At 37.6% G+C, this 24939-nt stretch overlaps 3 protein-coding genes across 3 annotated transcripts; all 3 read right to left on the bottom strand.

Moving 5' to 3' along the window:
* Positions 1-409: 409 nt before the first annotated feature.
* tpra1 (transmembrane protein, adipocyte asscociated 1) lies at positions 410-6173 on the bottom strand. Its single transcript, XM_087801384.1, has 11 exons — positions 6019-6173; positions 4845-5031; positions 4597-4729; positions 4135-4221; positions 3777-3849; positions 3599-3678; positions 3429-3539; positions 3282-3342; positions 2613-2715; positions 1701-1781; positions 410-1627 (listed from the first exon to the last, which is right to left on the bottom strand). Exons 2-11 carry the CDS (start codon positions 5018-5020, stop codon positions 1363-1365), a joined length of 1170 nt encoding a protein of 389 aa, XP_087657510.1. The 5' UTR covers positions 5021-5031; positions 6019-6173; the 3' UTR covers positions 410-1362.
* Positions 6174-7901: 1728 nt separating this feature from the next.
* On the bottom strand, positions 7902-10791 carry trim107 (tripartite motif containing 107). Its single transcript, XM_087800702.1, has 2 exons — positions 10418-10791; positions 7902-9567 (listed from the first exon to the last, which is right to left on the bottom strand). The coding sequence occupies exon 2, from the start codon at positions 9554-9556 to the stop codon at positions 8099-8101; it is 1458 nt and encodes a 485-aa protein (XP_087656828.1). The 5' UTR covers positions 9557-9567; positions 10418-10791; the 3' UTR covers positions 7902-8098.
* A 790-nt stretch (positions 10792-11581) lies between these two features.
* Positions 11582-23585, bottom strand: LOC148070534 (phosphatidate phosphatase LPIN2). Its single transcript, XM_087800867.1, has 20 exons — positions 23538-23585; positions 20318-20519; positions 19588-19683; positions 19250-19515; positions 18697-18804; positions 18496-18607; positions 17775-18408; positions 17580-17673; positions 17089-17276; positions 16926-17019; positions 16788-16857; positions 16586-16678; positions 16309-16370; positions 15810-15960; positions 15588-15736; positions 14732-14818; positions 14011-14163; positions 12719-12833; positions 12533-12636; positions 11582-12443 (listed from the first exon to the last, which is right to left on the bottom strand). Exons 2-20 carry the CDS (start codon positions 20507-20509, stop codon positions 12296-12298), a joined length of 2916 nt encoding a protein of 971 aa, XP_087656993.1. The 5' UTR covers positions 20510-20519; positions 23538-23585; the 3' UTR covers positions 11582-12295.
* Positions 23586-24939: the final 1354 nt, after the last annotated feature.

The raw sequence follows: 24939 nt of genomic DNA, 5'->3' as shown, positions 1-24939 counted from the left end.
TTATTGTTATCTTTGTATTTTAAATATTTATTCCTTTGTATGTTCTTTTTATTTTACTTTTTTTCTAAATAAAATGGATCTCTCGAAGTTGCTTTTCCAATAGTTAAACTGTATTTTCATTATAGTTAGACTCTATTTTCATTTATATTTAAGACGTTTTTCTTTTTTTTCAAGGGTAGAAACCTTCCACTCATAATGGCAAGAAAAATAATTCTGAAGAATGCGTTTCCTGTCATATGACTTTTCCTGACTTTGTCTGTTGTTGTCGTCTTATATGTCATAACGCGTCTTTCAATAGAACTAAATAGCTACTATTAAAAAAAAAAAGGATCTAAACCCATCATCAGCCTAAAGGTTAACAAGATTGTGGTCATTGAGAGACAGACACATAACAGAAGGAACAACAACATAAATTAACCTTATTTATTCGTTTGCACATTCAATTAAAAAAAACAACATTTTTGCAGCTGGATACTGAACTATTTGAAAGTTTACTTGGGTAAAAAAAAATTAAAACAGGTTTAAATTAACACAAAATACAAATATTAATACTCCAATTCACCTCATCAAATTTATTTTGATTGTTCAAGCGTACTCAAAGCAAATTTTTTTACAATCACAAGCACTTAATCCAGGTTAATTATATAGCGGTGCTGTTCACATTTCACGTCATTGACTAAAACAGCAGGGAAATGATGCTACTAGCAAATCCGAAAACAGAACGACACCTAAAAGTCCAAATTGACTCAACCTGAACATCTTTTTTTTTAATGAAGGAATGATTCATTTCAAAGCAAAAACAAAAAAAGCTCAAATAAACTGCAAAGGGGTTTTTTTGCAAGTAGGAAACTGTTAAATAGGAACTGCTGCATTTCAGCATGATGGGCGGTGAAGTAATCCAAAACAAGGCTTATCTTCATCTTAATACTGAAGTAACATACTTCACACAAAAACATCTTGTTCTACAATAACAGCATAGCAACCATTATCATTGAGAGCAAAGCGATTGGGTCCAAACATTTGCTACTAGAAGGAAAAAAAGAAAAACTCTTGATGCATTTTTATACAATATAAAAACTTGTACCCATAAAACAAAAGGAAACATCTGAGCTCTGGGATTATGGAATGATGAAAAGTTTTCCACAGAGAGTGAGGAATATAGTAGAGGTCAACTCTGGAAAGGACGTCAGAAAAGCGGTTCCTGCGCAGGAATGTCGAAATATATCCCTCCACATCTTTACTAAAGACGCCTATTTTGGTTGCCAAGTCCATCGCCTTTCCACGGCACCTTTCGCCTCACGAGCAATATTCAGGCACGATCGCAAGTTCAACGGCATCATGTTCCTCTTTTGCGCCACAGCTTTACGCATTGATGGGTCGCCAGCGGTCGGCCTCTATGCTGTTAATGCTCCTTGATCCGAAAGGTCCCGAGGCGACGTCATCCAGGTAGGCTCCCGTCATGTCGGCGCCACCGGAACCATCGATCTGCGTGGAGGAGTAGAACAGTCCCTGGTCCGTCATCTCCTTCCGGCCGAGGGTGGAGACGACGGTGGGCGGGAGGTGGACGTCGCTTTCGTCGGGCTCGTCCACTTGCGACTTGTACGAGAAGAGTATTTTGGGCTCGGAGCTGTGGGAGAAGCAAGAAGAGCATCATGGAGATAATTGTTATATCAGATTTGTTTTTGATGAGCAATACATACCCGAAAAAGCCTTTGAGGAAAGTGACGTATATAAGAGGTGCAAAGGCGGAGAAGTACAGGAATGTGGTCACATCCACACAGCTGTAAAAAGATTCAAACGAGTGTCAGAAAAAAAATGATCAAGTATTCAAACCAGGATAATTCTAGGACTTCTGACCCGCTCTAGTAGAAGAACTCACATTTCCCCGATCCTTAAATCTCTTCACTGGCTGCCAGTTTCTTTCGTATCAATTTTAAAATTCTGGTTCTTACTTTCAGATCTATTCATAGTCAGACTCCTCCTTACATCAGTGATCTGATCCAGCCTTACACCCCAGCTCGGGCTCTTAGGTCTGTGGATCAGAATCTACTGATGGTTCCTGAACACACTTCAGGACCAGAGGAGAGAAATCCTCCCAGACTGTTGCTCCTAAGCTTTGGAACGATCTTCCTCTCCCTCTGTGTTTGATGATCTACGGACTCCTTCAAGAAACATCTTAAGACCTTTTTATTTGTGCAAACTTTTTCCTTGATTTTGTGAGACTCCTGTGTTTATCTTCCATGTCTTGATCTTTTAATGTATATATTTTAACTGTGTATTGTTTTTGATTGTTAAAGCACTTTGTGACCCTGGTCTAGAAACACGCTTTTCAAATAACTATTACTTACTTACTTAGTTACTTTTAAAATAACTTTTGAACAGTCAAGTTAACCCATGTGTTACGGCCTTCAGTTCAAGGTGGCCCAAAGGCCCGAAAACAAACGTATTTGTTTTATCCCTTGTGTTGCTTCTTGGTCAAGGTGAACCTGGCTTCCAGAAATGCACAGTGCAGTGGAGGTTGTTCACCTCGTTTGTCGTTTTCGGGCCTTCGGGTCACCTTGACTTGTATACATAATGTCTTTCTAAACTACTGTGAACGGGCTGATACTGACCAAAGTCCCTCGATGATCTCAGCACACAGCAGAGCACTGCCCAGTCCCTGGATGAGGTTCAATAAAGACAAGATGGCTGCATAGACATAGAAGCTCTTCTTGGCTGGAATGGAAAGAAACAAGAAATTATGCGTTACAGTATTTTCCACAAATATTAAAACTGTTGAAGGACCCATATTACGCTCATTTCAGGGGATTTTAATTCGATAAAACACCTTTTTATTGTGACCAGTCGATGACCAGTGAAATCATCATATTGTATCTTCTTAGAAAGACAAGCAGAAGGATTTTGTATTCTCACATAAATCTGATCGTATAAGGAGATATTTCCCAACACTTGCATGTTCAAGGTTGACCGAATTCGGTTGTAAAGAAATAAACTGAATCTTTTAGATTGGAGCAAACAATAGGACTCATCCTGGAAGTATAAATGTTAATAATTTCATTGTTTTTGGATAAGAAAAATAAGCCTGTACCTTTAGCGTAACATTACTAAAGATAATTAATGTATGCCCTGATCAAAGTATGGATCTGGCTATAAAATACCTCTTAATAAACAACTCAATACCCCTGAAAGTGCATTTTACTTACAATGGGACCTTCAACATGCACTCCTGACACAGTTAAAAAAAATAAAAAATAAAAAAAACTTTTGCTTTTGAAACTCACATGGTAGCGAAATCCTCTCTCTCACTGGAGTCTTTGGCAAGATCACAATCAGAGAGTAGACCTTAAAAAAATAAAGTCAGTATGTGCACCATGAGTCCAACGGTCATTTCCATTTTTGATAATCGTCGACTGGTTGCGGCGACTTACCAAGAAGAAGAAGGAGGAGCTGACCAACCAGAACTGCCGCCCTCCATGACCATAGATGTTGAAGTCCTCCGCAGATAAAAGACTGTCTGGATACAGGATCTCTAGTGTTCCCTGTGAGAAGAAGTTTGTATACCTGAGGGTGTCATTTAAAACATTTTCCGTGATCTCACCTGTGTGACGGAGTAAGCAAGAGCCAAAACGGCAGTAATTGCCAGAACACGTTTGATGCTGGATTTGCTTTCCAAATGTCCTAATAAGGGATAACAAAAAAAAAACACAACTTCAGATCCGTGTTGTGAAAGTTCCAGTGACTCACTTCAAGGGAAGTTAAATAGAAAGCTAACTCACCGAAAGCCAATCCCAGAATGATGACGCTAAACTCTATAGCCAAGAGGAAGAACCGAGTGATTTCCCACAGAACCTGCAGAAGGAGAAGTTACAATTCACAAAAACTGCTGGAACAGGTCTATGTTTACAGATTGACTTTGGGCACAAGTTATAAAAACATTTTTCAAATGTCTCATAAACTAGTAGAGTGACAATCGGATGCTAGAGAACAGTTTGTGCATCTCATAAACGATATCCAGTAACTAACGAACAATGTGTCAATCATTTTCTATTTTCCAGGTCATTAGGCCTTCACAAGCTAAAGTTTTTAAATGTGATAAAAAATAAATTAAAAAAAAAAAGCATAAAGCTTGCTCACCTTATCAATGACTGTTGCAGCACTGGATGCACTGACTGTCATGGACACTATAGCACGGGTGATTCCAACAGCTGCCACAACAAACACCTGGAACATTTTAGACAAAATAAGTGACTAAATCACATCTAGATATTTACAGCCTTCTTAGTGCATCATGTTGAATTCCTGGGGTCATGACTAGATGTATTTTTGAGCAAAAATCACAAGGGGGAAATTACTTAAAATAGAAAGAAATAACAAAGATCCCTTTGTTAAGACGTAAGGCTGAGTAAAATGAACACGCAATGAAGTAAATCACATATTCATAATGTACTACTATGATGTCACTCCTCCTTAAACATCTTGAAATGTTTAAAAATGAGAGCTTTAATAATCTCCAACATTAGATTTTTACAACTGCAAATATATCTCTTATGACGACATGTACAGTTAGTTCGATTGTGCGTCGTGCACGGATCCTACCAACAAGTAAAAGGTGATGAAAATGGGGCTTGAAGTCAATCTGATCTTGGCCCTGGCGGACGGCAGCTTCCACATCAGGAACACAAGGAAGGTCACGTTTGGAACCAGAAGCAACAAGTCCCAAAACCGCACTCTGATGAGAGAGAGACATGAAAGTAGGATCACCACTGACTGATAATCTCATACACCATCTTGTCCTGATGGTGAAACAATTATACGGATGTGACGATGGCTGCTTTAAGCCTTACCTTGAATCTCCGATGTCCTCGTAGAGAATTTGAAGGCATTTGTGAGGCTTGGTAATGTTGGCTTCGGTGTCAGAGGGCCATGTGGTAAATACTGATGTATTCGGTAGTGGTGGTGTAGGCGAAGTACTTCCATTGTACTGAGCGAACCTAACCACAGCACTCACTGTGGGCAGCATAGTGACCAGATCTGGAAAGAAAAGCATGACGTTTCAAAGGAGCATAAATCATCATATACTTTGTGTTTGAAAACATTATAAACCTTTAATTAGACCCTTTAAATATTGGCCTGAATTCTCATAACATGCTACAGCAACCTTTTGGATATTTGTGTGATTTCGTTTGACACCCCCTGACGTAGGATCATGTTGGGCTGAGAGAGTCAGTCCTAACCTAGATCCAGATCTTGTTTTTCAGGAGCTGCCATAATGTCTTTAAACCAGTCAGGTCCCATTACTCCACCTCCTATAGTCCTGACTTGTGAACTTACCTGCCTCATTGGCCTCCAGCTATTTTTTTCAGAGGGCATCCCAGTACACTAGAACACCAGAACAGACCAGGGGAAAGCGCGGCCCCGGGGCCTCTGGCTCATCTATAAGGCTAGCATGAGGTAAAAAAAAAAAAAAAAATGGATCATGGCTTCCCAACATTTTTATCACGAGTTCAACTCTACATATGACTTGTTTGTATATATATACACTTTTCATATTGCTTTTATATAATATTTTATTTTACTAGTATGTTTATAAAATGAAATACAATACAATTCATTTCATGACGTCATAGCACTTTTTGCATTTGATTTATTTTATTGTAAAATACATATGTTTTTTTCTTAGGGATTTTAAAATGAAATTAATTTCAATAGAGGGAATTGTATACAATCAAATGAAGAAGAAAAGTTATTAGATCCTGTTTTCTGGTCTATAATATATGTTGTTATCTTTACAGGTGCATGCTTCCTGAATACGTTCGGCTGTTAGCTAGTGCTACTACTTTCAGCTAGCATGTTAGCTCGAGCGTAGCTACAGCCTTTGTACACATGACGTTAAATCATTTTAATAACATTTATTCACAATATTTCCCACCGATTGGAAGTGGCTGACATGTTACAGTGCACGTTCATCGACAGCGCACGCAAATGAAAAACAACTTCTGCGTGTGAAATATAACTCACCCACGCGACGGCTCTGCTGTGACAGAACAGAAGGGCTGACGATCCTAGATTCGAAATGAAGATTTCAAATCGGAAATCACGATCGGACGAATTGAAATAGATCAATAAATTGGTCACTAATTCGGAACATGGTTTCGATGGTGTTTCGATGTCGCCACCCCTTTGGTCAGCTGACATGTCAGCAGGGCTGCGCGCAGGTCTCGCGAGAAGACGATGACGTCGACTGTAGCGAGAGTGCTTGGATTTATACATCCTTTATCATTATTTTGTTATTATTATTATTATTGTTATTATTATTATTATTATTATTATTATTATTATTATTATTATTATTGTTATTATTATTATTATTATTATTATTATTATTATTATTATTATTATTGTGTGAATGCTGAATGTACTGCATCTCCTCCTGCGCATTTTATCAGATTTGAACCATTGAAACTTGTTTTCAATTCTGCTCGTTCCCGAAATGCGGTCTATGGTCTATCTTTCTTTTATCTCTTCTACTCTTTCTTCTATTCCTCTTTTTCTACCGTTTTGTTCCCCATTCACATGACCATTGACCTCTCGGTAAATTAATCTACTCACGCCTAAAAAGTGAATTCCACTTTTGCTGCTTAGTACTACTAATACTACTACTTTACTACTTCTACTACTACTAATTATATTGCTACTTCTACCAATACTACTAATACTACTGCTAATTCTACTGCTTTTACTAATTATAATTGTACTACTAATTCTACTTCTACTTTTACTTCTAATTCTCCTAGTACTTCTACTAATACTTATACTTTCACTACTAATTCTACTACTGCTTATACTTGTTTTTCAATACAAATTCTACTACTTGTACTTATAATTATACTATTAATTCTACTGCTAGTTATACTTATCCCTTTACTACTAATTCTACTACTTCTACTACCAATTCTACTACTTCTACCACATCTTCTACTAATTATACTTCTGTTTTTACTAATTATACTTATACTCCTAATTATACTTGTACTATTACTTCTAATTCTACTACTACTTGTACTTTTACTACTAAATCTACTTATAATCTTACTACTAATTCTACTTCTACTTGAACCAGTTATACTACTAATTGTACTACTTCTACTCCTACTACAAATTCTACTTCTTTTTTTCCTTCTTATTCTTTCTTCTATTTTCTTCTTCTCAACATTTTTCACTTTATTTCAACGTGTTCACATCACAATCTTTTTTCTTTATGCCATCATTTCAACTGTTTCCACTAATTTTTTTTTTGAATACCAATACTTTCAAGCATTTCAGTTTACAGATTCAGCAGATTCAGCATTCATACTGCATTTTCTTTTTGAAATGGACATTTTCTAGTTGTTATTATTATTCTATCATTACAACACATGATGATGGACATGATCTGTGGATATATTACATTAATTGAATGTTAATTAAAAAATACATATGACCTTCATATCTTCTTTAAATATATATATTTATTTTCATATTAATCATTATTTTTATTGTAGTAGAAAAGTTTGAAAACGAAGTTAGAGAGGCCAGACTCTGCCTTGGCAAGCCCAGTAGGGAATCATTTGAAGACAAAGACGTTTTTTAAAAAGTATTATTTTCAAATGACGAGTGATATTAGATTTAATGGCTGCTTTAGTGCTTGGTTCTGTTTTTCTATTGCTTCTCTTGTGTCGTATTATTCCGTACTACAACACTGGCAATGAAAGTTTCTTATTCTGATGTAGCAGATATTTAAACAACCTTGTATTTAATGTTTTTAATTTGGTTTAAAAAGAGATATTTTCTTAAGCCTACAAGGTATGCTTAAAATGTATAGCAGTTCACAAACAAATTGACAACAATATTATTGAATAGATCATTTTTTAATCCTGTTTACAGTCAGTCTGAGTAACATATTAAGTATTGCACACCACACAGTTATTGAGCCGTATTAACATAATTTTCCAAGTTGCGATAAGTGTCATTTTAATGAAATTATTGCTGATGGCACAAATAGAAATTTGTGATTGTTGAAAGTCCACACAGGTCAATGTGCACATATGCCTGCATATTCTTACGAGTAGATTACAACGCGACCCTTGGGATGCCCGGATACCATTCTGTAAGCCACGTGCACTGGTTGTGTAAACTCAGCGGTGAAAGTGTGAATATGAATCTTCTCATTGTAAGTGCTGATGTTGTAGAAGCTAAGGCGGTTGGTATCAAAGCACAACTGGATCTCCAGGTGGCGTGATAATGTTGTCTTCTTTAGCGGTGAAGCTTTTCCTTTCTCATAGGCTGTTAGGAGATGGTTGAACCACATCAGACACCAGGAGTTTGGGTTGCTCTCCAGAGCAGAGGCCACTCCAGAACGTGCAAAGTTCTCACTGTAAACTAAACCAATGATCCAAGGAGCTCCTTCCAACTCCACTCTCCAGCTGTGGGTTCCTTCCTGAAAGCTCTGTCTGCTCAGGACCTGAAAGAAGCTGGCAAACCTTTTAGGAGACGATGGGTACGGTTGTTTGGCAGCGCTGAACGTCACGGTCTTCAAGTCATCGGTGAGAATGAGATTGGGATGAGCCGTTTCTGGGTCGAAATTTACTTCCGAAGGATTGACGGCATTACGAAGAGATTGGTGAATTGCCGTAAGACCTTTCCATAGCTCGGAATTCATCTGATCCAGCTTGGAACAGAGGACAGAAGAGTTGACTTTGCAATCCAATTCCTCTTCTTCTTCACGCTCGGGAAGTGCCATTAATTCATCAATGTGAGGCTGTAGAGTTTGGAGCTCCTCGGTAAATGCCGTCTCATCATCTTCAGTTAGAAGAGACTCGGATCGGAGCATAGCCCGCCTCAGCTGCTTTGTCATTTCTGAAGCTTTAGCAACTCTTCCGGACATGAGTTCCTCAGAAGGAAAGAGCTCTTCTTCCACGATCTTCATCACCCGAGAACAATAGTTTTGCGACATATCATTAATCTTCATGACAATTGAAGATAGCTTATCACGTTGCAGAGAGTTGACACTTTTTACTTCCATTTCCCTTTCTGTCTCAGTTTTGAGCAAACCTTCTGCCACCGCCAGCTTTAGGGTCAACTCTGTTATTTGGGATGCAAGATCAAATTTAGGTTTGTCCAGTTGTGTGATTTTCCTTTCAGCAGGTTGTGAATCCAAGGTGAACAGGTTTCCTGTGGTGGCACATCTTCCGTCGTCCTGTTGTGGTTCAGCTAGACTTGGCTGGAAGATCGTAGACTGACCACCAGTTACCATGCAGGACTCAACGATGCGACTCATTTTGGAGCTTTTTACAACGTCTCTGTTCACTTGGTACTCAAGTTGACACTCGGGACAAGTGTGTTGGTCCAGACCTTCGCCCATAGTGTGAATGCAGACACTGCAGTAAATGTGACCACAAGGCAGAGACACAGGATCGCAGAATAGCTGGAGGCAAATGGGGCAGGTGAGTTCACGAGCCAGGACTATAGCAGGTCCCAGTGGAGTAACGGGACTTGATACTGACTGGTTTAAAGACATTATGGCAGCTCCTGAAAAACAAGATGATCCAGGTTAAGACTGATGCTCTCTCAGCCCAACATGATCCTACGGCAGGGGTGTCAAACAAAATCATACAAATATCCAAAAATATCTGTCGTGGGTGGAACAAACTTTATATTAACCAAACTGTCTCGAACACACATCAAATTCCTCTCCTTTAAAATTAAGTTTAATTATAGAAATTATTGGAAATCTTGCTGTAACTGTTGACCATTGACAACAATAATAACAGCTTATTATCTTATTTTAATGGTATCTTTATAGGTCAGGATATCAGATGAACATTAATCTACCCCGGTTATGAGCAAACATAAAATGACGTGGCCAGCCTGATCTGCCTACGAGTTTGACACAGTTTCAAGGTTTTAAGTCACATGTATTATTACAGATTTCAATTTAAACGTAAATTCATTTGTTGATTACTTATTTTCTTGAATGTCTTTTTTAATGACCTTTCAACTGTATTCATGTTTTGCATCATGGGTCAGAGAGGACCACAATTTTATTTATGCTGTATGTCTTAATACATGTATATTTGACAATAAAGGAACTTGAACATGATCGACTTCCTTGTGTGTTGTTGTAAATCAAATACAATCATTTTATGTTCTTGGTAAATATTTGTCTGGGTCGATCCAATGTTTGTCGTCATTAGATATGACGTTTTTTGTTTTTACATTTTGTTTTTATTCTAACAAGAGTAAAAAACTATTCGTGACTTTCCATTGATATATTCGATAAACGACACGTGTTTGCGGAGTTGACATGCACTTCTATTCACCTGGACTTCAAGTGTTAATCCGCGATTTTATTTGTCGATAATCTGAAAATATCACTTACTGTTCCAAACAAGCAAATGTTCTCGTCGATCCGTCTTTTCCACGCAGGTTCACCTGAAACGACAGCACGTCTGCTCGACAGTCTGGGCTCTGCCTGCCGTCATAACACGTTGGGCGAACGAACACGGAAACGAAACCTAAGATAAGATTAAAGTCTGATCCGCCACCGTTAGCAAGTGGACGGTTGTGTAAAAACAAATGTTTTAAAGTGAGGCATGAATGAACAACACGAAAAAGTTTAACTTTGTTTGTATGTTGTCTTCAACGTTGATAAGATCATGTTCTTCACTGAAAGTTTGTGTCTTCTCGCCTGGACTATTGTAACCATTTATTTGCATGTCTAAACAAGAAGGATCTGTCTCTCCTGCAGTTAATACAAAACTGCAGCGAGAATTCTGACTCTAGTAGAAGAACTCACATTTCTCCGATCCCTAAAACTCTTCAATGGCTGCCAGTTTCTTTCAGGATCAACTTTAAAATTCTGGTTCATGGTCAGGCTCCTCCTTACATCACTGATCTGATCAAGCCTTACACCCCAGCTCGGGCTCTTAGGTCTGTGGATCAGATTCTACTGATGGTTCCTGAACACGCTTCTGGACCAGAGGAGAGAAATCCTTCCAGGCTGTTGCTCCTAAGCTTTGGAACAATCTTCCTCTCCCTCTGTGTTTGATGGAGTCTACTGACTCCTTCAAGAAACATCTTAAGACATTTTTATTTGTTCAGACTTTTCCTTGATTTTCTGGAACTCCTGTTGTGTTATCAGTTTTATCTTGACCTTTAAAGTATATACTTTATTGAATATTGTTTCGATTGTTTAAGCGCTTTGTGACCCTGGTCTGGAAAAGCGCTATACAATAAAAATGACTTACTTACTTACTTACTGAAAGGGCTCAACAAACAAGTGAGTCTTTACTGGTGGGGGCGGAATATAGAATAGGACAATCTTGTTTTCAAAAATTAAAATGGCAATAAGGACTCCCTTAATACATTATTTAAAATAAATGCTTCACCAATAGACATGGATGATACCTGAGAGAAGGACGAGATACACAAGATAGTATATGGCTACTATGGGGCAGAAATGAAACTGGAATGTGTATTTTACAACAAAATCTTGGTCGGTTCAACAAGGACAGGAAGGAACCGGGGGAAACATGACAAAAAAGAGATTCACACAATAATATTTAATTCAAGATGATTCAAAACAATCAGTGTCAATGATTACCTTGTATACTTTCTATGTGGTTTTAAGTACAAAAGTATTCGTAAATCAATTGGATAACAACGTAAAGGCGAAGCACATTTCCTGCTAGTTAGATTGACCCTCGACCTCAAGACTACTATAGATCTATTGTAAGAGAGAAAGGAGCTGTAGTGTTGAACATCCGTGGCTTCGGAAGGCAGAGAGAAATTTAGTCTACAAACACATTTAGACCCAAGTCTGATAAACTATATGAAAAAAACATCAGTTGTTTTTTTGTGCAACTACATAATATATCCTCTTATAGATAAATCACCTTCTGTGGTGAACCCCAAGTAGGTCTTAAATGACCGTCGTAGCCAGGTTTCAGTGTGGACTTCACTTCAGTCACAAAACTCACTATGTTGCTCCACTCCAAGCTCTCAAAGTACCTCGCGCTTCTAGCTTTTTTGGTTTACATTAAAGAAAAGGGTGTATTCATGTTTGTGCAACATTACATGAAAACATGGAAGCCCTTTAATAAATTGCATAGTTAAGGTGGACGTCTTTGTAGAGAGTTGCAACTATATTCAGTCAAATATTCTTTGCATAGTTTAGTATATTTGGTTCGACTGTTGATGGGACGAATGCTGCTCCACGACTCGGTCCGTTTATAAACCCAACACATGTGTCTCTCGTTCACAGCAGTAAATCCAGATTGAGTTCTGGCAGAGGGTTCCTCCAATAGGTGAAGCTGCTGAACTCCGGGCAGTCCAAAGATATCGATGTGCTTAACAGGGCAAGCTCGGGGAAGAAATGTTGCACCAGCTCACTGAGATGACTGTATCTGCACATCGAGACACACACATCAGCCCATAATTTAAAAGTTATACAGATATGTTAGTCCAAGATTGATCAAATGGAAGCACAACTCACGATGACTTATTGCCTTTGGTCATCTCTTGTATCAGCTCGCCTTTTGGGTTGACGGTGAAGATTCTGGTCTTGGACACACCTACTTGCTTGTATGAGAAAGCATCCTGAAAATACAATTTAATAACATTATTCAAAATCCCTTGATCATTGTTTGGTTTAACCATTTAAAAAAAAAAAATTGCTTACATTTGTCCGGTTGCCAAAAGCTGCATAGAATGGTTGTCTCTGGGGGTTGAACAGGTCCCTGATGTCCCCGAGGCAGGCGATCTTAAATACCTCCGGTTTCTTCTCAATCACCTCTCTGGAAAGAAAAGATAGATAAAATAATGGATTTAATCCAAGCACCTTATTGTACTCGGAAAAAAATCAAGAGGAATTGAACAATGTTCTATTTTATTTATATGGCAGTTTACAGTAATAGAACACTGACATAAATACAGATGTACATGTAAATAACTGTTATGTTGCTGTGTGTTGGAATTCGTATTCATCCATCCATCAATCCATTTCACTTTATGAAACCTTAGCTATTCTTTTCTTGGGTAACTCTGTCTGAGACTAGTTCAACATTGTACTCAGAATAACTCCTTTAATCCCCAGTAAAGATGAATGCAGCATAATCTGAACTAGTGGATGGAAGCTGGAGTGTACGAGTTCTGCATCCAAACCCCTACTCTAAGCCATCTCTTCTTGACAAAACCATGGCGTTTGTCTCGTTCTTGTGAGCACTGATGTGAACGAGAGACTGTAGTTTATATGGAAAAAACAATAGGAACAAAACTATTTTGCAGGTAAATCAGTGACTGAAGTGAAAAAAAGGTCGAAGTTACAACTAAAAACAACAAAAATGATTTTCAAAACAACTATATCCGACAGTAAAACAGTAACTGGTTCATGTTTTGTATTCATAACACATTACATCAATCATTAGTTTGCTTAAATAAGTGACTTTACTTTCAGAGCTATTCATTGTCAGGCTCCTCCTTACATCACTGATCTGATCCAGCCTTACACCCCAGCTCGGGCTCTGAGGTCTGTGGATCAGAATCTACTTATGGTTCCTGAACACGGTTCAGGACCAGAGGAGAGAAATCTTTTCAGGCTGTTGCTCCTAAGCTTAAACAATCTTCCTCTCCCTCTGTGTTTGATGATCTACTGACTCCTTCAAGAAACATCTTTAGACGTTTTCATTTGTTCAGGCTTTTCCTTGATTTTCTGGAACTCCTGTGTTGTTCTCAGTATTATCTTGATCTTTAAAGTATATACTTTTTTGAGTATTGTTTTGATTGTTAAAGCGCTTTGTGACCCTGGTCTGGAAAAGCACTATGTAAATAAATATTACTTACTTATATATATATATATAAATGTGTATACCTGAAAATGTAATTATTATTTGTTATTTTAATGCTAACACTCCTGACATTTTAAACTACACCTCATTTAAAATATCTGCTGCCAGTGACTTGGTTTATACCAACCTGTGTAGAGCAGAAAAGAGGCTACTAGGAGCCAGCAGCACAGGTCCTTGGGGAAGAACAGTTCCTTCGTCATTGACCCACTGGAGGTAGTCCTTAGTGATGGCAGCCATTCCTATTGCTCGGGCAGAGCAGTAGAGGAACTTATAGCCATTCCTGCGGGACAAAAGGTCACCAAAACATTAGATACTCATCAACACATATTATTTTCAGTACTTTAAAGTGTTTTCATCAGATTCCAGGTTCTGTCGTTGAATTTCTTTTATTTGTCTACAAACTTATACATTCTAATCAGGTATCATTTTAGTCTGAGACAATAGAAACAGTTGCTCAATATATTGTTTCAAAATTCATGTCAAAAGTTTATTTTGCAATGAAAAAAAAGCACATGTTCCCTTTCTCGAATAAGGGTTGGAATGTTGCTTAAGAAAAACAATATATTTTCGCAAGATTTTTTTGCGAAAACAACATACAAAGGTTTACATGAAAATTCTCAGAGTTTAAAAGACATATTTTGTGACTAATTAAACTAATAAAATACACAATAAATTAGAGGGATGTTGAGCACATGCACTAGTAAAGCAACTGTTTCCCTCAGTCCCTTGTAAGGTTTGTATTAAATAACCCAACAGGCTGCAGGATAAATCTAAACTTTTCTTTATATAAATGCTGCGATTCATTTAGTTATAACAGAAAATATTGGAAAAAAACTGCAAAGTCTTACTGGTGAATGTTGTGGTAGAGCTTGGCAATGCCTTTGTGAGTCCAGTCTTTTCCAAACTGAGGAAGTATGTGGCCGAGTGCATCCGACCTGCAGGGGAGACAACAAAGGCTTTTTGGGAACGTGACTTTACCAACTGGAATGAATGTCTTTAGATCATGGATTATCTTGGATGGTGACTGTGTCACTATTTTTCTTAACATACATACAGAGCAAATGTATCAATTCATACTTTGCTCACTGGCTACTTAAAAGTTCTTACAAGCTGTGGCAAAATTAGATTAGATTAGATTAACTTTATTGATAACTCTGGAGGTCTTCTTCTGGAAATTGTTTTTCCAGCACACAGCAACACAGACGACAGATTCGTGAAACAAGAACAAGAACAAAGTGCAATAAAAAGAAAGTGCAAGATGAAACAATCTAAATCTTAAAGATAAAGAACATAGAAAAAAGAAAAAAACAAAGATTAATATAGAATATCATCTTTTCACTCCACTCCTGCCCTCAAAATCAGAATTAAATAATCTAATAGCACAAGGGATGAATGTGTCCCTGAGTCTATTAGTGTTGCATCATGGGAGGAGCATACATGCTCCATCTGCTTCTCTTTTAACTGATGACAGTGTTCAGAAGATGACTGTCATCATCCATGATGGACAGTAGTTTGTCCAGTGATCTCCTCTCTGCTTTCTCACAGGTACAGGTACATGGTACTCAGTAACTAGTTAATCTCAACACAAACCGACACTTTCTGTCACAGAGAGTTTTTAATTCTGCAGAGAACTAACTTTTACTGTTAAACGTTTATACTAAAACATTTTGCAGACAAAACAGTGCTTCATTTGGTTGATCTTACTTTGTGATTGTGCCATCGATGTCTGAGATGATGACTCGGTCGTCCCAGTTCCACAGATAGATTGCAGCCACACATCTGCATGTTCCTTGGTACTGCGTGGTCACACTGAAGACGACCTTGTTCGCGCCCTCACGCAGCCCTAACTGCTCCTGTATGAAAGATAAGACCACGTTTTGTGAAGTGAAGATTTACAAGACTTAATCTAAATATGACAAATATTACAATCTGTTTGGAGCTCAGGCGAAGGGATTTGCGGTACATCTGGCTGATACACTGAGTGGTCCTCAGTGTTTCTGCAGACAGACCAGAAGAAAGAGTGTGTTTCTCTCGAAGACCCGTTCCTTCATCCCTCGGACTATCGCTGTTAGTGGTTCTGAGGAAATAAAGCACAAATTACAGTGAACGATGAGGAGATAAACTAGGCTAGAATTGAACAAAATAAGGAGTGCAAGTTTAATGGGGATAAGTTAGGAGTTTAAGGACAAAATATTTTGTTAAATCTGTTACATTTCTTCCTATTAATCTCTTCATTGTCAATTGTCAAATTGTATGTGATGTATTATGTAAACTGTCTGCATTTTTGTTGAGGACTACAGATGGAAAGTAACATTTTGCTAAATCTGGTGCAGCCATATTTTTAATATAACTGCACATTGTCATTATATAAATAAATAAACTGAAACTGAAAATTCCCTGTGTTATTGTCAATTGCAGTGCCTACTTCACTACAGTGGTTTGGACGGAAGTCAGCAGCTCCTCTGGTTCGTCTTTTGAATTTGTTTGCTGAAAGAAAGAAGGAACAAAATAAATATCCATCCTTTAATTTAGCTCATTAACAACCATGACTTATATGGATGAAGCCAAAATCCGCATTATATTCCAAAACACAATCTGTAGCTTGCTGTAACAATCAAGTCATTTGACTTTTTTTCAGGGGGATGAATAGCTTATAATTGTTGATATTTATTGGTTGTACATTCATAAGTGAAAAGACTCACCTGACTGTTGCTCAACTCTCTTCTCCTCCAGGAAAACCACCAGCGCCCAGACTTTTTGGGCATCTTATCCTTCACCAGCCTCTCCACAGTACTCTGTTAAGTTGGTAAATAAGAACAAACTGAATGTCATGTACATAGGAGTAGACCAAAAGAGTATTCACTAGGGTTGCTTGTTTAAAATGGCAAATAGACAATTAATGACCTTGGGTAGATTCTTCTGGAAAGCCGTCATTGACAGGATCATTGGTGCAGCTGCAGCCCAGTTGTAATAGCTAAAAAAATAGATCATCTTGTTAAAAATAACCAACAAGCCAAAGGTTTATTGAATAATACTTCTTACTTGGAGTTGATGCAGATAACGAGGTTTGGGTCGTCAATTATTCCTGGATTGTTGGCAAAGTCCTGGTATGTGACAGTATGTGCCGTGAACTTTTCTGCGGGGGAAAAAAAAAAAAGTGAAATTCACTTCATAAATAAACGACAGTGGCTCATACGGCTCTCACCTTTTGTTATCTGGCTGGTCCCGCCCTCTTGACCGCACAGAGACATGCTGACGTCCATGTTGTAGGAGGTGGAATCAGAAAGGTATTCCGTCCCGCTGTCGATCGTCCCACTGCCCACCGACTGTGGAGACTGGCTCCCTGAGTTCGACCCTAGTTCCGCCGCGGGTGGAGATGAGCCGTCCTGTTCACTGCAATACGACCATCATCCATTTACACTTAACTATTGTAAGTAAACACATCACCCTCATCAATGTTTTGTATAATCCCTTTCTTTTTCTTTCAAATTAAGTAATTAGCGGCTTTGTTGTCTTCTTTATTCCACTGCTCAACGAAGAAAAATAAGTTATTAATTATCAAAATATTTTACCACTAGACAAACCGTTTGTACATAATAATATAACATTTTTTTTATTTTGTTTTACATTTTCTTCATTTATTTTGCAGATGCTATTGATTTTTATTAGTTGTGTTATTCAATGACACCAGCTCACCCTTTAGGGAAGTACAGGGCGGCAACTTCTGGGTCAAGTGACCTTAGATCATCCAAGTAAATGCCAGTTTGTCCCAGGTGATGGTTGCGTTTACCTGCCACAGAAGGGAATACACAATCATTCCAAGATTTAAAAAAAATGCGCCTTGTTCCATAGAGAGAAAGCTCTAGAAACCAGAGAGTGTGGGTATTTTACCCCTTTTTTTGTCTTGTTGCTCCGTTTTAGTCCCTGTAGCCATCGAACCTGAACCCTTTTTGTTGGCTTCGGGCCCATCTGCAGACCCATTAGCTGCACCATTCTCTTCCTCTCCTACTTCTGCACTAGGGTCTATTCCACTGTCCCCCTCACTGACAAGAGCACTAGCAGCAGATCCATGTTCTTGTGGATCAGAAACTCCAGTTGACATGTTTTCAGCTTGTAGAAGAGTCTGGTCTTTTGGTCTGGTCACAAGAAAGGTTTGGCTAACGACGCTAGTCTCCGTCACAGTGCCATGTTCAACAGCGCTTGAACTTTGGTCACCAGTTAAACTCTCAGGCTCTGGGCTTGTGGTTTCTTGTGCGTCTGGTGAGTCCAAGCAACTGCTGACTAAGGACGTGCACGACTTGAAAAGGTCACTTGGGGACACAGGCACTGACTCGGTACAGTAGTCGGTCAAGTCGAGAGATTGAGTCCGGGGTTGTGGTCTGACCAATGTGACGTCGTCCCCTCTCCCACGGGTGATAACAGGCTCGAAGCCCACGTCGAAGGAGTCCTGTCTCTCAATGGTACGAAAATGAGATGATTTTGAGGGCGATAACTGCTCCAGCGACGACCTCTCCGACTGTCGCAGCTGAGGAGAGGAAGATCTAAGAGGTTTTGCTGCCCACATGTTATCCTGCATTAACATGCATTAAACACAACAACTAATCTTTCTTACCGTAGGAAAGGCTCCCCAGTTCCACTGAATATGAGGTTCAGAAGATTCTTGAACCTTCTGAAGAAAGAGTTCAGAGTCGCTCTTGGGTGACGGTGGCCGGCTCGAGAACACACTGAAGAAGACACGGGTTAGCAATTATAAAAGGGTGTTTTTTTGGTCGAAAACGTGCAATTCCAGAGGAACACAAAATTAAAAGTCAACCTTTCAAACTTGTCAATGGGCGACTGCTCTCCTTCCGAGTGTGGATGAATCTGGACCGAGCCGGACTCCTCACTCGGCTCCTCAGAGAGAGAATAATACACGGACTTGCTGTAAATAAAAAAATAAAAATAAAATTAAATGCTGATAAACAATAACTAAAAAATATATTTTTTAAATGCATTAAAAAATGTTCATGACCCGACAGGTAGAAAGAGTTCTTAAACCAGGATCAATCCTATCAATCCTAATAATAATAATAATTGATCTAATTTAATATACTCTTTTTGACACCAGCGATTTTGTTCACTCGAGTGAAATCACAAATACAGTTTAACAGAACAAGAGGTTTAGTAGTTTAATGCATTAACTAATACCCTTTTACAAGTTTCTTTTTTGGTGAATATGGACTGTTTAAAGGCTTTTTGAAGCAAAACTATCTTTGAAGACTTTAATGAGGAAGTATTTTTGTAAGAATTGTCAAACAGACGTTGCTAGTGCAGTGTAATCTATTGCTTATACTATTGATGGGTAATTTTTTTTAATCAAAACTAACCTGACTTGTAATGCCGTGACATTCTCCTCTCTAGAGCCGTCCGGTCCGTTCTGATCACTGTCACGCTCCCACTCCTTCTCTCGCTCCTCCTCGTCCGATGAGAAGACGACGTCGTCTCTCAAATGATTCTCCGTTCGTACGCGTTTGCGACGCCGTTTTTTCCTGCGGGCCCCGGAACCGCCGACGGTCGGTCCTTCCCCGACCTCTGCGTTTTCAGGGCCCTCGCGTGGAATTGGCGAGGTACACAAATGTGCCGGGACTTCCGACTGTGATGGATCAAAACGTAATTAATAATAATTTATTACGAGGTAAATACAGTATAACATTTCATCTCTTACCCCCATGTTCTCATTTTCTTCAACAAAAAAAGCCTCTCCATTGTCTCCGAGCTTCATGTGCAAGTCCACTGGCTCTCCATTTATTTCAATATCCACCTGAAATATCCACACACGAAACCCTTATATACTACTTGGATCAGACCTGGACAAACTGTATTATTGTCTCATGAGGGCAGCGACAGTAGAAACTTACCATTTGTTATTTGAATTTATTTATGTTATTTTATCATTTACTTTTATTTTTATTAACCATTTTAGCAGTTATCTCTTTATATTTAAGTTTTCTGACTGTTTTCCTCCACTTCGGTCATTTTTGGTGTATAGACTTAATAAGGTAAGGTAAGGTAAGGTCAGGTAAAACTTTATTGTTTTTTTCCAATAGCCACAGAAAATACAGCAATTTTTCATAAAAAATTATCAAAATAAAATAAGAACAAGAACAAAGAGAAACAAAGAAAAATAACAAGATGATATGATCTAAGTCTAAAGATAAACTATAACTAATAATAATAATAATATCTAATAATAATAATAATAATCTAGTAATAATATCTATTTATATAATTTAATGAAATCATCATTTTATCTTATATATTAGCTTGATTGTATTACTTGATATTTATGATGCCCCCTCACAAAAGCATGTGTATAAAAAAAGTCGCCCCTGAGAAAATTCAATTGTCCACCACTGACTTGGAAGTTGAGCTGTGGTAAGAATTCGGTGACTCACGATCTTCTCTTTGGAGCGCAGCACACCCAGTTTGCCGAAGCGGACATGGAAGGGGGAGCACTGGAACGATCCATCAGGCTGACGCACAACAATGACGTCGATGCCTCCCGTGAGAGTGGCGGGGTTCAGACCGCGGTACAACTCCTTGACCGTCACGAACACCGTCTCCGCCAGCTGGCCCACGATATTCATGGTTTCGGGCCTAGAAAAAACACAAAGACATAACATACTGAATTAAGAAATTAAATGTGACTATTTATTGGTCGACAATATGTTGTTACAGATATAAGCATTAAGCTAGCAAACAAAACTATCTTTATTTTTTATCTATTTAAATACAGATTAGTTAAATAATCAAGAATGTTTGGTGGTACAATAAGAAAGGTAAGTAAGTAATTTTTATTTATATAGCGCTTTTCCAGACCAGGGTCACAAAGCGCTTAAACAATCAAAACAATATTCAATGAAGTATATACTTTAAAGGTCAAGATAAAACTGATAACACAACAGGAGTTCCAGAAAATCAAGGTCTTAATCTCTTAGTGGAAAATCTGACATCAGTGCTATTTATATGCATTTTGGTATATATATATATATATATATTTAGAATATATATAATATATCACAACATGAAGCTTCCACCAGATGAAAAATTGTGGTTAAAGCCTGAAAAGCCTGTTATGATCATTAATAAATTATATATCAAACATAAAACCTTCAAGTTGGCAAATATTATATAGAGGACAACTAGACAAAGATGTTCGTTTAAAGAAGCTTCGCCTCCAAGAAACATGAGTGCACAACTACTAGACACATTGAGACATGTTGAGACACAAACAATAAACTCAAGTAGCACATTTCAGAGCTTCTTAAAAACAACTTTGTATTTCTAGGTAATAATTAAAATCTGTGAGGTGGACTTTCAGGCTTAACTTGCAAGGCTGACATTGCATATGACAATTAAAAAGTAGATTTAAAAGTAAAATATTTATAAATTAAGACAATTATGAGAATGATAAAGTCTGTCTGTCTATCTAACTAGAAAAAGGTTAACAGAACCAGTGAAAGAAGTGACCGATAACTTATCTAGCTAAAATGAGTTGGTGTTGTAACATCAACTGTTTGTTGTTCAGTTGTGGTGGGTTCTTTGTAACTTGACATTCAAGTTAGAAGACAAAACAAACCTGGAAAAATGCTTGTTTTATGATAAAAACTTTCTGAAGCCTTCAGTATTAAATCATCAATTCCAAAACAGCATCAGAACTTAAATAAATTAAATTATGATATGATGATACCTTTTTTTATTCCCACATTTAGGAAACACAACAACTGTGCAGGAAACAACACTGCCCTTTATTTTTGGTAGTTTAAAGTCAATCATTACAAGAGTAGTATTTTAGAACACATGCAGATGTATTGTTTAGATTTCAAGATTGCTAGAACTGGTTGTGGGGGAGAAAATAGGCTTCCATGAGACTCAGACTCCACCTCCCTCTACTGGTAAACACATTGGTACATCCACACTTGCTGTACGGGCTGTCGTCTCGCTAGAGGCTTCTAAAAGGCCCCGACAGGCTTTTCAAAACACAGTTGGCAAGCGAACACACAGATTCCCGACCATAGTTCTGGGCTTGACCACAGCGATCCATAACTGTGTTCATTGTGCATGTGGGTATTATCAGTGGTGACAGTTTTCACAGTTTAAAGATAGTGGGACAAGAGTGGAGAAGCAATATCTTACAATATACTTATCTCAAATCTTGATAATTTAGTGTAAAGGCCTGTGATATAATTAAGAGAAAGAACCTCAAAGCTGTCACGATTGATCTCTATCTTTTGTCAGCTCTGGCAGATTCTTAGCGGAAACTGTGGGGCCATTGTTGATCAAGTGGTTTTAATCAAGATTAAAAGAAAAACGTAACCAAATGTCGTACCAAGTGGATTTGTTGATTGGGAGTGGCTGTAATATTTAAACTTTCACAAAAACATACAATCAAAACAAACAAATTACTAAGCTACTTTGATTATAGATAGATACACCGATCAATATTAATTTATTGACCGCTTGGATAATGTATCTAGGAAGTGAGGGTTCCAGCACACAACAGCCATGCAAAGTGCAAGAACAAAGTGCAAAGAACAAAGACAAAGAACAAAGACAAAGTGCACCTAAAACAACGAAAGTTGTCAACCAATAATTCACTATTTTTAACATCACTATCATGCAGATAGTTAGATTAAATATATAACATTTGGTCATATATGGAGAGGTGGAACAACTTTATAACAGCATTAATTTTGTTTAGAGTAAGTGCATGTCTCATGCATGTACTCCGGTCAGATGTACTTGAGGCTAGAAATGAGGAAAAATAGCCTTGTTGTGTACTCGTAATAGGATACTTCTTTGTGAATGTCAGCTTTTCGATGTGAATGTAACTACAAATTGTATTTTTGAAAAGACGCAAACAGCTGGTGCTTTAATTCCAGGAGGCAAATTGGTGTTGAAAAAGAAAGAAAAAGTAAAAACAATGCTATATATCAGTGTGGATGTCACAATACTTCACAATTAGTCCAGCATTATAAGCATCACTAACGTCAGCTATTTTTCCATCTATCTTAGTGTCTCTATATATATATATATATATATATATATATATATATATATATATATATAATATATACACATTGGAGTAATTTTATTTTCCAAAGATGTCTAATGAAATAAAAATATCATGCCACACATACGTGGATAAGCACTCAGTCAAAAATAAACATCTTACCTTTTATCTTAAATACACAATAGAATACGTTACTAGGTTGACTCCCTTAGCTGACGTTTTATACAACAATGTACTCCAACACTATGACCATCATGGTAGAAATACTTCTTAAAAATACCACGATCGTTGTCAAGTCAATGTCTCCAAGTCTTGAGTTGAACCTCGATGTTGTTTTACAGCAACACATGTGTGACACGAACACGGACACGTTAAACGTGACGCACTTTTAGTTACTAAATGCTTTGTTAAAAATAAAACAACAAGTTAAAGCTCAGTTGCAGGGAGGACAGAAGAGTCTAGAGTTCGTGGAAACGTTGAGTCGTTTATATGAATGTACAGTAGTTTTGTGTCCATCGTTTCCTGTTCTAGAAACGTAAGGAGAAGCAATAAAAATGTATTTTGTGTTAGTTTATTTAGTTTAATTGTGTGTCTTCACTCACCTATCTTCGTACCGTAGACGCTTCTCTGACAACTGTCCACTACATTTCCTCGTTTACAGCGCAGGCGCAGACTTTGACGTCACCGTGAAGAGTAGCCAATCGTTGAACTGGAAATGGTTTTTATTCCCGCCCACCAGATTATTGTAAACAAAGGGACGATGACGCCACGTTGTTTAAATAAAGTTTATTTTATTTTAAAATGAACTCGTGTGCATATTTTTGCTAAAAGCAATACCGTATCAGAAAAATGGAATGCCTTGAAAATAAAAATAAAATATAATGATTAATGCGTCACGTTTTTTTTTCTTAAGGAATTTCATTACTTTAATGGAAATGACCTGGATTTGGCCACAAAGTATTCGGCTTTACATTAAAGACCTTTAATTACGTCATATATTGGGACGCAACTGGTTTATAATTCACAAAGAAAGAAAATCCAGGCAATTACTTTTGTTCTGCCTTGATTTCATCTTTCTGGTGTAGTTTGCTGAGTATTGTGAGTATTAGGTAGTGAGTCCCCTTTTTTTATAGGATATTTATCCTAACACATAATTCATAGAAATTGTATTTCTAGTACACAGCAGACGATGGTACAGTTTCATAAAAGCAAGAAAAAGTGCAAAGAGATAACAAAGTAATACAAACATGTACGTTGAAGTTCTTATTTTAACCATCAGAGGGCGTCACAGCCTCTTACAGAAAATTATTTTCATCGACGTTGCCCCCCTAATAGATAATATATAATCCAATTAATTCAATTCAAACGACTTTTAAATATCAAATATTAGAAGTTATCCTAATCATGTGACCCTGTTCTTACAATGACCGAGTGTGGCATGCAATCATGTTTACTACTTTATTTTGCTTGTGATAAATATAAATGATTAGAAGAATAAAACTTATATATATTCTGTGATTACATTAAAGTCACTGTATTTCAATAGCAGAGTATTCTGTGGTATGTGTACATTATGTTGTTTTTGAGTCATATTTGTAAATATTTCTACTCATTTGTATCACTTTCAGTGCCTGGTCATGAGTAGTGTGTGAGTTGTGAATAATGTCTGGCGTTGTCTGAGGCTGCAGCTCTACTCAACTTTAATCATCACTTTAATGAGAGATTAAAGTGATGTATTATCTGATACAAAGAGAATGAAGCAGTCACCCAGAAGAAAAGTTACAGCTCAAGCTCGAAGGTTTTCACCATGGTTGTTGATTGAAAGACAGGAAATAGGAAGTAAATCCTGTTGTTCCTCCAACCCGATGAACTCCTTCTCCAGAGCAGTGTGTTGAATACATCTGATGGACAATCTTCATTCAAATTAAGTTTTCATCATTAAAAATAGTTAATTTTAAACCTTATCCATAATAGAAGTAACAGGTAAAATATCTTTGTACCAAG

Source organism: Callionymus lyra, chromosome 10 (assembly GCF_982586985.1).
Source record: "Callionymus lyra chromosome 10, fCalLyr1.hap1.1, whole genome shotgun sequence".
NCBI classification, from domain to species: domain Eukaryota; kingdom Metazoa; phylum Chordata; class Actinopteri; order Syngnathiformes; family Callionymidae; genus Callionymus; species Callionymus lyra.
Note: the sequence above shows the minus strand (reverse complement) of the source record. Positions and strands in the feature narration are given on the sequence as shown.

Coding starts and splice junctions, on each gene's coding strand:
- tpra1 (XM_087801384.1), bottom strand. CDS start 5,020: ATGCTGCCCACAGTGAGTGCTGTGGTTAGGTTCGCTCAGTACAATGGA. Junction 3,343..3,428: donor GCTCCTCCTTCTTCTTCTTG/GTAAGTCGCCGC, acceptor TATTTTTTTAAG/GTCTACTCTCTGATTGTGAT. Junction 1,782..2,612: donor GAGATCATCGAGGGACTTTG/GTCAGTATCAGC, acceptor ATCTTTTTACAG/CTGTGTGGATGTGACCACAT.
- trim107 (XM_087800702.1), bottom strand. CDS start 9,556: ATGTCTTTAAACCAGTCAGTATCAAGTCCCGTTACTCCACTGGGACCT.
- LOC148070534 (XM_087800867.1), bottom strand. CDS start 20,509: ATGAATATCGTGGGCCAGCTGGCGGAGACGGTGTTCGTGACGGTCAAG. Junction 18,805..19,249: donor GTCACGGCATTACAAGTCAG/GTTAGTTTTGAT, acceptor TTTTATTTACAG/CAAGTCCGTGTATTATTCTC. Junction 17,674..17,774: donor GCAACAAGACAAAAAAAGGG/GTAAAATACCCA, acceptor CTTCTGTGGCAG/GTAAACGCAACCATCACCTG.